The 11,682-nt window shown below is 36.5% G+C and overlaps 1 protein-coding gene across 1 annotated transcript in view; it reads left to right on the top strand.

Moving 5' to 3' along the window:
• Nucleotides 1-11,682, top strand: part of Rttn (rotatin) — a 152,234-nt gene that overhangs the window by 124,766 nt on the left and 15,786 nt on the right. Inside the window, exons 40-43 of the mRNA XM_005373054.1 lie at nucleotides 2,325-2,542; nucleotides 5,539-5,644; nucleotides 6,477-6,574; nucleotides 7,790-7,867. Coding sequence (XP_005373111.1) covers nucleotides 2,325-2,542; nucleotides 5,539-5,644; nucleotides 6,477-6,574; nucleotides 7,790-7,867 — 500 coding nt within the window. The remainder of the gene's footprint in view (nucleotides 1-2,324; nucleotides 2,543-5,538; nucleotides 5,645-6,476; nucleotides 6,575-7,789; nucleotides 7,868-11,682) is intronic.

Genomic DNA, 11,682 nt, shown 5'->3' with positions numbered 1-11,682 from the left:
AATAAAATAAAATAATTTATGTAAATAAATTCAAAGTTGATTTCTAAGTTTCCATGTTATCAACTAATTAAATTGGCTGAATTTTTAACTTCAATTTTGTAATTTGGTCATTTTGAAAATTTAAATGTATGATATAGTATGATAGTTTTAAAATATGAAGAATACTTATGGGGAAATATATATTCAATAAGAAATAAAATTATTTAGATACAGGAGTTGAGTCTAACGTAAGGGGTAACGCGGCCATATTGTAGATGATTATTTTGTTAAAAGAGATGGAGATAGAGATTGCCTTATTGAGAGATTGAGTTTTTCCTCTTGCATTACTTGGAAGAAAATTAGTTCACCACCTGAATCACCAACAATATAAAGCAAAATGCTTCTCACATTAGATCCCAAAGCTATCTGGCTAAGTCTTTCGCACTACCGAGTTTGGTGAATAGTTTTATTGGAACACAGCCACACTCATGTGTTGCCTTTGTCTGCTTTCGTGCTTTAATAGTTATGATGAGCAGTCGTAACAAGAGCAGTGAATGACAAAACATAAAATAGTTACTATTGGTCCTTAACAGAAAAATTTTGCAACTCCTCACTTATGGTTATTTGGTGTGATTTCTCTGCTGACACAATGAAAACATTAAATTCAAAACCTCCCATAAAATAAACATACAGTTTATAGTACTAATAAAAATAACAGTATGTAGTTTTGATAATGATGATGTTAATGAAAACATACCTAATAAAAGTGATCTTTAATGTTCCTTGCCATGATGGCATTTTTTTGTATAATTTTGTTTTAGTCAATTTCTACCCTGTGCACCCATATACATTTAGTGCATGTTATGGTCATTCTATGAGTTAGTTACCAAAACAGTCTTTCCTCAGACTTGATTAATAGTTGAATGTTATTTTTTTTTTTTTTTCCAGTACTGGGAATCGAACTTACAACCTTGCGCTTGCCAGGCAGGCACTGTGCCGTTGAGCTAAATCCCCAGCCCCCAGTTGGACATCATTTACATGAATATAATTTTTATAAAGCATACTGCTAGCTGCATTATTTTCTTTATGTCACTGAAATTTCTATAAGCTTAAATCTATATGGTTATAATTTCACACAAGCATAAATACAAAATAATAAAACAGACAAAAATATAAATCAAATATTTTATAAATTAGTAAGATTAATGCAATAACAATGTTATTTTGATTAAACTAAATCCTTATTCATATGAAACTATTGATGACTGGCTCAGAATTGAGCATAGTGTGGCTTGCCTGTTCTTTTTGCCCTGTACTGTTTCCAAGTCAGTTTATAACCACTCATGTTCTTTATGCAGTACTGTGAGCCCTTTGTTCAGCACGCCAACACTGCACACCAAGTCTTGCTTTTTAAGGTATTATTTGATACTGCCTTTTTTGAAAGCAGAAAATGCATTCATACTTAACAAGGTGATATTCTGTATGATCCATAGGATAGTTAGGTGAACCATTTTGTTTTGTTTTCCCTTTTCTCTTTTAACCTCCCCTTCCCCCTTTCACTTTCCCTTCCTCTTCCTTGCCCTTGCCTCCCCTCCTCTACCCTCCGCTCCCTTCCCCTCCCCTTCTCCCCCCCTCTCTCTTTTTCTCTCTTTCTTTTTTTTTCAGTACTGAAGATTTGGAGATCAAACCCAGGCCTCTGTACTGATGTACTGAGCTACGTCCCCAGCACCCCTGCCTGCTGGATAGGCTATTGCTAAGATGCCCAGGCAGGATTCAAACTTTCAGTCCCCTTACCTCAGCCTCCCAAAGTGCTGGGATTACAAGTGTGTGCCATCATGCCCTATCTTTATTTTTGCCTTGCTAAGGATCAAACCCAGGGCTGCACACATACTAGGCAAGTGTTTTACAATTAAGCCACATCCCCAGCAATTATCTGACTTTTTTTAACTTTGTACTGGAATCAAAATTAAAAAGGTAAAAATTTTCAAGACTTCATATATTCAGTAGAGCTCAAAGGATCAATACTTATCTATGTATATTACTCTTAAGGTCTTAGCAGATATTGTATATATGTGCATTTGTAGACACACACACAAATACCTACAATTTCATAGAAAGACAAAACCATATAATGAAAATTGAACAAAATCACTAATTTAGCATATTGTCATAGTATTGTTTGACTTTAACAGCAGAGTTATTCTTGTTGTGCTTAAGCTATTGATAACTTTATCTTAGTAGTTAAGGAAACTGTAAACTTAACCGCTCAGATCAGTCTGATTCATTTTCCCTTTAATCATGAAGAAATTTTCAGACTTTCATATGGGAACCTTTCTTCCTTTTAGATATGCTCTGCAAATGTGTGGGCTTATCGGCCAGGTGTCCTGCTCTGTACATTGCCAGTCTGCAGTTCCTGGCTCTTCTTCTGACTGAGGAAGCGAAAATGCATCTCCAGGACAAGAACAGAATTTGTTTAAGCCATAGTCCAACAATGGGTTTGCTTCTTGATGAAATCCAGGACAATCAGAAATCATCAGAACAACTTAATGAAGTAATTCTTCAGGTATATAATTTCTTGGTTTTCCTAAACTTTATTTAGTGTTTAAAATAAATTGACTTTCATTCTCAGTCTTGTTAAAATGTTTTCAGTCATTTGAATTAAAGGAATAATTAATAGTCATTCATGACTACTTAAACAGTATAAAAGTATAAATAGATTAGACGAGATCGGGCACATTCAGGGTGGTATGGCCTTAGACTGATTAGCAATTAAAAAAGGGTTAGAAGTATATCCTAAGTTAAAGTTTCACATCTTTTTTTTTACAAATAACAATATTACAAGACTTTTTAGATATTAAGAATACTTTTTAATAATTATGCGGTTTTATGATTTTGCTCTTCTCCTGACAGAAAGTGGTAGAATTTGTCTTTGAGGGATTTGCTTCAGCGTCCCAGTCAGCTAGGTGCATTTTACAAAGATTGCTCTATCTGCCTATTTGTGATAGTCTCTTTGGTGCTTTGAAATTAGAGATTTTTGCTTCTTTTTGGCCTGTGAAAGTCATGGTTATGAAGATATTTTTGGCATAACTACTTGCACATTTTAGGCACCAGCCTTGATTATATTGGGGTACCGTTAAGGCTGGTAGAGAGAGAGGAAGGACACGTGCCTGGTCCAGCTGGAAGCTGTCCTACAAAGGACATCTCAGGGCTCCTCAGCGGAGTTTGTTTTCCCACCCCACAAAATCCAGTTGTCTCTCCAACATGGGTAAGCGCCCCTTCAGGAGTCTGCCTGTATTGTCTCATCTGCCTCCAGCAGTTCCTTGCAAAGCCTGAGTCTCTAGAGAAGAGTCCTTAAAATGTTCTTCTAAAAGCCACTTATTCTCAGGAGCCAGAGCTTCCCTGTTGTACAGCTTCATTCTCGCCACACTCAGCTTTTCTTAATGGAAAACAAAAAGTGAACATTGTCCCAGTTGTCTCATTGCTTATCAGAACAACAGTGATTTAAATGAGTTCGCTGACTGCATTTTAAAGGTACTATGACACCTTTCCACACATACATACACCCGCCACCACGATCCAGCCTAATTATTAATTTTCTAGCTTTGGGTTTCACAGAGAGCTTTTTCCCATACAAAGACCCTTGCTTTTGTTGACATGCTTTCTTCTGCTGTAAGGTAAATGGCTTCCCTCACAGAAGCGTGCTGTGAGAACGGTATGCCTGGCCTCTCCCTCTGCTGCCCAGGCTACAACACCAAATAACTCTGGAAACCCAGCTTCTCGTGGCTGACTGGTTTCTGTAGCCAGTCGTGCTGGAACTGGTGAGATTTAAAGACTCCCAGACAGACCATACCAGGGATATTATATATATATGTATATATATACATATATATATATATATATACACATACATATGTATATCCCTTTTCCTTTTGAACAATTTCTTCCCATTTCACTATATGTCTTATACAATTTGGTTTTTATTTACACATTCAATTTCTCACACTAGTGAAACAATGCAATATTTATACATGTGTCCAATTTATCACTTTTGGTCTCAAGATCCATCCATTTAGCAGTAAATGTCTCAAGTTTATCCTTCTTTAGGGCAGAGTAGTACTCCATTATATATTGAAAAACAACACTTTTTTTTGTCCATTCATCAGTTGATGGGTTTTTGAGTCCTAAGATTAAGCTATTACAAATTGTGCCTCTATAAACATGGGTGTGCATTTATTGCTGTGTTGTGATGTTTTTAATTCTTCTGGGAAAATACCCAGAAGGGGAATAGCTGGGTCAAATGGGACCTGGAGTCCTAGTTTTTTGGGGAATTCCCACACTGATTTCCACAGTGGTTGCACCAGTGTGCAGTCCCACTAACAGTGAAGAATTGTTCCCTTTCCCCGGCCAGCAGTTGTTATTTGTTGATCTTTTTTTCATAATAGCCACCTTTCTGGAGTCAGTGATTTAATTTGCATCTCTCGAATAATCGGTGATGTTGAACATTTTTTCATATATTTATTTTCCATTTGTACTTCTTCATCTGAGAAGTGTGTATTCATCTTAGATGCCCGTTTTGGGATTGGGTCTTTAAATTTAAGGGATCTGATTTTTTTCAGTTTCTTTATATGTTCTGAATATAGTCCTTTGAGGAGCAACTTCCTAAAAATTTTTTCCACTCTGTGGGTTGTCTTTTCATTCTGTTGGTGATTTCTTTTGATGTGCAAAAGCTTTTTAATAGGATGAGATCCCAGTTCAACTACTGCTTTGTAGTATTTTCTGTGCGATCATTTATTCATGATCTCTCTTCTACACCTATGTTTTCAAGAGTTCTACCTATTTTCACTTCCAGCAGATTTAGTGTTCCTGTTTTAATATTTAGATCTTTGATCCATTTTGATTTTAGTTTAGTGCATAGTATTTCTGGACTTGGGTCTAGCTTTAGTCTTCAGTATGTGGAAAGACAGCTTTCCAGCACCATTTATTAAAGAGGCTGCCTTTCTTCCAGTGAATGTGTTTGACTCCTTTGTCAAAGATAAGATGGCTGAGTGTGTTTGTAGTTCAAACCAGGGATATTTTATTTTGCAACTCTTTTCTGCTGTTAAGTGGTACCATGTTTCTGGGAATCCATGATCAGACTCATGATCATGGCTTGCAGTGCAATGAACTATCTTATAATAGTGTACTTAGGAAAAGCTCCATGCCAGAAGAATTTGTGAGATTTACCTTACCTGCTTTACCTTACCTGCCTATGAAGGCGGGCCTATTGTTTAGTAATTCATAACAACACACCTGTGAAGTTTGAGTAATACTAACTTCTTATGTCTTAGTACTAAATAATTTTTTTTCTGTAGGTAATAAGTCTTTGAGAGTGGTTGTTGGTCTTTTCCATAATATAAATTTCATTTGCAGCCTTATCCACACAGCATTTTCAAATATTAATGATTTATTAAGTTCTAATGTTTGAACTTATCAATACATTTTAGGTAGAACTTTTATTCGCAACAGTTTTCTGCCAGGTTAGATTTTACTTTAAGGCAATTTGATCTGTGTTCTTTACAGTGCTATGAAGGGAAATCCTCCAAAGATATCCTGAAGAAAGTTGCTGCAAATGCATTAATCTCCCTTCTGGCTGTCAGCAGAAGAGCACAGAACCATGCGTTGAAAGGTGATCTATATGACATATCAGCTGTTCATATGGCATATGTATTTTGCTGCTTGTTCATTTTAATTTTTTTGGGACTCGAAATACAGTTACAGTTTAATTTCAGTGAAGAAACATGATTGTTTTATGGAAAAATAGTAAATATTCATTACTTTTCAAATAAATGATTCTATAGATTATTTTTTATTTAATGTGTAATGATGCTCCCTTCCAAGTACTAAGCAGGCCCGACCCTGCTTAGCTTCCAAGATGAGATGAGATCAGGCATGTTTAGGGTGGTGTGGCCATAGACAGTGTGTAATGATTCTTACTCTGGAGAATGTATATCTAAATATTAGAGAAATAAAAAAGTAATACATTACTCAGTTTCATAATAAAATAGTGTGTGTCCACAAGCACATCCTGCATACCTAACCACCCCCCCGAAAACCATAGCTTTGATGGTAAAAATGATTTAGCGTCAGATAATCCTGTATTTTTATATAAATATCCCCTCTGAAGTATTGTATTTTTTCATCTGAATGTCAGAGAGTTGAAAGAGAATAACAGCAACATAAAGTCTTTAATTTCAATTGTGATTTACTCTTAAAATTATGCAAATTTCAAAATATAAATTATACAGTATTGAGGGAATATCTTACTAAGAACTCCAAACAGCCAGACTTAAGCATTTTAGTTGTCTTACTGTCTTCTGCCCTCTGATCTGTTCATCTTACAGAAAATGCTAAAAATGATTTGGGCCATATATATAAACTTTTTTGACAATCACATTATATGTGGTTTTTCACTTAAGGAAATGGAGTATCTTTTTGACTTTAGAGATTTTATCTTTCAGCCGACCTCATAGACAGCTGTATGGAACAGATGAAATACATCAACGCACAACTGAACCTCGATTCTCTAAGGCCTGGGAAGGCAGCACTGAAAAAGAAGGTAACTTTAAATTCTAAATTTCTGAAATAAAGGAATGATGTTTCTGCAGTGCCGCAGGGCCTATAAATGAGTACAAGGTTGAAAGGAGTGTCTGCTTTAGAAGAAAGGCAGTCAAATAAATTATTGAGATTTGTGTGTCACCAGGTTATTGGATAGCTTTTTCTTAACTCTCACTTGGAAGTCTTTGCATGGGATTTATATATTATATGGTTTTGTTTCTGTTACTGTAAGCATTTGGAGATTTACATGCATGTAATACTGTACCATATCAGTAAATTTTTTATCCTACCGAAAAAAATTCTCATAAAGCAAACAGAAGTTTTCTAGGAAATGAGATCCATATGCTATAATTTACGTGTCATGTACTATTCAAGCATTTCATATTTCTTATGTTTTGTACACTGATGACATCATAGTCACGTAAATGGCAGATGATAAAGTCAGATTTTTGCCCCTATGGCTTGGAGCGGCAGAACTGATATCCTTAATCTATTTATCTCCTTCCATGACTCTTGAATGTCTCTTCTAGTAGGTAGTCTACTTGACTCATGTTTAAACTGTATGTTCTTGTAAACACAAAATAATTTATTATATAATAGCTATGGTTAGTAATTATAATAAGTAAGACTTGCCCCACAGACTTATTCAGAAATAAGTAAGACTTGCCCCATCACACCTTAGTTTATATATGTGTATAACATTAAGCATGTGTATGAATGTGCAAACATCTCTTTGTGTGTGTATGTTTGTATAAAGCCACTAAACAAACATTAATACCTAGTGAGAAAACAAGACAAAGCTGTATTTAATAATATAATTGATGCAGAGGATTGCTGATATTTGTCGGTTTCTTTTTTTGCCTCTTTTCCTCTTTCCTCTCTAGCCAAAAGCCCTACTTTATCATTGAGAAAGTCAGCCAACAGCTGATATGATTGAAAACTAGTCAGTATATGCCTCACTTTATTGAGATGAAACAGAGGCTGTTATATATCCTAGTTCCTCTATACTTGATTGAACAGAAATAGTTTTTTTGTAGTGCATGCACTTCTTGAGATATGGTCATCTGTCAGAGATTGTTAGCTTGTCAGTCTGCTTAAAGTTATGGTGGTCTGCACAGCTGCATTGTATTGTGACACAAAGGGAGAGAATTACTGTGTACAAAAAGTGGGGTGAGAGGCTATGTTCACATTTTTCAACATCTTTTTGTTTAAACAGGAGGATGGTTTTACTAAAGAGTTAAGCATCACTATGCAGCTCCTAAGAAACTGTCTTTACCAAAATGAAGAATGTAAAGTAAGTAGAGTACCTTCTCACAATTTTGGTAGCAGTGTTAAACAGTTTACATTTAAAAATGCTAGCTTGGTTTGTTTATTTTGAGACACGGTCTCACTGTGTAGTTCAGGCAGGCCTTGGATTTGATATGCAGTTTAGGTTGACTTTAAACTTGTGATCTTTCCGCCTCAGTCTCCTGAGTGCTGGGAGTAAAGGTGTGCCTTATGAAATCCAGCAAGAAGCAGTTTAATTTTTATAGGAGATACTATAGAAGGAAAAACAGAAGCCCTTTTTATTGTGTTAAGATGTATTTTTGGTTCTTTTTTTTTTTTTTTTTTTTTTTTGGTTTTTCTCCAGTACCGGGAACCGAACTCACGACCTTGCGCTTGCCAGGCAGGCGCTTTTGCCGCTGTGCTAAATCCCCAGCCCCTGTATTTTTGGTTCTTAAACTCAGTTAATTTTCAGAAATGGATGCACCTAATCTCATTGTTATTTCTCAATACTGATTACAGGTTTTGTTTATATCAGTATTTTATCATTATCCTTGGAACTTAGACTTTATAGACTTCAGCTTCATTCTGTACTGTTATGCATGTTAAGAGATTCCTTTACTAGAATGGAAGGAATAGCTCTGTGTGTCTGGTAATGTCGATTTTTATAAGGGCTTCATCAGAACAGTTCTTCAGAGGAATTAAGTGATAGTGTCTATATCTATAAGGAAAGAAGATCAAAGTATTTCCTGCTTCAGAATAGAAAACACTGCTCCTATCTAACATGGTATGTAAATCTAGAGGAAGTCCCTTACTTCTAATTTCGATGACCTCTGTTACCATTTATGTGGTCCCTCTGTCTGAAAACCATTGAGACATTTTGCTTCACCTGTAAGCATCAATGGTGTCATTTTAAACCATTGCATTAGTACTGTTTAGATATAATCTTTTGAGCATTTTTATTTGCATCAGCTATAGTGATACACTACGTTCAAAGCACTGGATTAAACCTTTCATATAGACACATTGTGGAAAATGTGCAAGGCAAAGATAAATTATGGCCACTTTGCTTTTAAATTCTTACCTGCTTTTACTCTTACATAATTGTGGCTAACCTGGTACAAGCATTGTATCTGGAAAATGAAAATATGAACATATATCCTTATAAGACATAGCTAACAACTTACATTTTAAAACAGTTTGATTGAAATTAAATATTTGTATATTTCTTTAAAATTCCCAGTCTGTGCACTTAGTATGGATTTTTTTTCCCTCAAAACAGAGATGTCATTCACTAAATTTATAGTTCCTTCATGCTTAATACTATCCTTGTGACTGTATATGGTTACTGTTCATCAGTGACACTGTACTCAAGGAGAGCTCTGGAACACATGATGGGTGGGATAAATCTGTAAACATTTATTACATGTTAACTTGGCTACTAGTTACAAACAGTGTTCACACTTGGGTCACATTTGGCCCCCTATAAAAGTCCAGTCTTTTATTCTATATTTCTAAGTTTTTAAATAGGGAATAAATCCAGAAAATATTTACTGTTGAGTATAAATATTATTCAGTGGGGCAGAGATTCTTAATTTCTCTCCTGTCTTACCTGAGATATATGGTTTTCTATTCTTATTGCTGGTTCATATTGTGGTAAACCACCGGTCACCACTACCATCACACCTTAGTTTATATATGTGTATAACATTAAGGACTTTTCATACCAGAAAAAATGAAAAAAGATCATGGTGGTTGTGAGTTAAATGAATTGAACTATAGGCAGGGTTAGCAGTGAGGGACTGTGATAGTCTAGGTAAGAGAGGACAAGACCTTAACCTGGGCAGGTAGAAAGGTGAAGTATGAAGGTAGGAATAAATATGTGGGACTAAGGTGAAAGAAGAGAAATGTAGAATGACTTCCAGGCTTTAAGATGCTTATCACTGCAAGAAGGTTTGGTAGAGTAAAATGTGGCCTTGACATAACCCATAGGTTTGCATGTGCTACTGTAAAGTGTCTTTCAGGCATCCAGGTAGAAAACAGCTTGTAGTCAGTAATTTTTCAGTGTGGTATGGGGCTTTGAGGAGCAATATAGGCTAGTGATATTAAAAGTACGTAGATAGTGTCTGTAGCCATGCATGTAAGTGAAATTTCCCAATAATGTATAGTGAAATCCTAGATCTTTGGAAAATGTCAACAGAGAAGGCAGAAAACGACTGGGAATGGAATGCTAGAGAAGGAATTTAGAGGTGATCTAGGCAACACGGACATGAAAATTTTAAAAAGACCTGCCAGAATGCTCAAGCACCTAATGATTTGGCAGCTACAAAAGTGGGGATGGTCTCAGTGGAACCATCAATGTAGAAAAGTAAGTTCAAGTGAGCTGAAGATGAAATGCGGAATGGAAAAATGATAGCAGTATGAGTACTCTTTCTACAAGTTTAGTCATCAAAGGTAGTGTTTGATTCTCCTAACATGTAAAATACTTAAATGTAAATAGAAAAATGATTGAACTGGGGACTAGTGATTAAAGATGCTGGAAGAAAAGAACTAATTCATAGATCAGATCCTCGAGGAGGCAGGAGGGGCTGACTACATTTTGGAATACAGATGAGCGTATCAATCTCTGACAAGAGGAGCACCTGTTCCTCACTGCCAGGCAGATAAGGATGAATGGATGAAAATACAGATGGATAGAAAGCCCACATTTGTAATCCCATGGGAAAGTTATTGGAATTCTAATAAGTTAATTCCAATCTACCATTTGCAGTGCAATGCCTGGCTAGAATAAAGACACTAAGGCATATTTGTAGTGTTGAGGAGCCAAGGGGGTCCTAAGACTAGTCAAAATAATGGCTAACTGGAACAAAGGCCTCAAATAGGGCCTACCATGGGTTTTATTAATTTGTGAAGACGGCAGTGGCTTGGGGATGAATGACTGTAAGAATGGTGGGAAGTCCGTGAGTTCTGTGAGCTGGACGTGGTAGGAAGCCTAATATCACCTCTGCAATATGCAGAGAGAGAGAGAGAGAGATGCAGAAAGAGTAATCTGCACACCACAGATTGGTGCAATATCTAGTGTTTTGGGGTTGGTGCTTCAATTTTGATGTGTAGGTGGGTGTGATGGGGCATGCCTATGGTCCCAGCATTGGGAGGCTGAGGCAGGAGGATCATTGTAAGTTTGAGACCAGCCTGGGCTACAAAGTGAGCTCAAGGCCAGCCTGAACTGCACAGCAAGACCCTGTCTCAAAAAGACACCCTCGCCCCCCAAAAATTGTATAATCCATGCCCTGAGAAGTCATGACCTCTTTTAGGCTCATTCTCAGCCAACAGCATGACTTCACTTGGCCTAGCTCACACGTGTTACTTGGGAGCTGTAGGCGGGGCATCACTGACCTGTCCCATTGCTTCAAAGCACTTCCACTAGACCCATTTGCGTTGCTTAAAGCCAATAGAGGGGATAAGGAAAATATCCTAGCCAGCTCTGTATGTATCTATACACAGACGAAGGGCCAAATGCTCTTTTTTTTTTTTTTTTTTTTTTTTTTTTTTTTTTCTGGTGCCGGGAATCAAACTCATGACCTTGCGCTTGCCAGGTGGGCGCTGTGTTACTGAGCTAAATCCCCAGCCCTCAAATGCTCTTCTTTCAAGGAGAGCCATCAAGGTGGTCCTCCAGAAGATCAACTACATAAAGAGAGTGGCAGAATAGATAAAGAATTCATAACTAATCATTTCTGTCTTTCTGTGAAAAAAGAGGCAAGGTCATTTTCTGGGAGAAAAAGTGTTGAACATTGAGAATAATTTCCCACTCTATTACTTAACTACATATAATTGTGCAAGATGTAT

This window comes from Chinchilla lanigera, unplaced genomic scaffold (assembly GCF_000276665.1).
Source record: "Chinchilla lanigera isolate Chin_1 unplaced genomic scaffold, ChiLan1.0 scaffold00001, whole genome shotgun sequence".
Classification (NCBI taxonomy): domain Eukaryota; kingdom Metazoa; phylum Chordata; class Mammalia; order Rodentia; family Chinchillidae; genus Chinchilla; species Chinchilla lanigera.
This window is presented reverse-complemented; position numbering and strand designations above follow the sequence as displayed.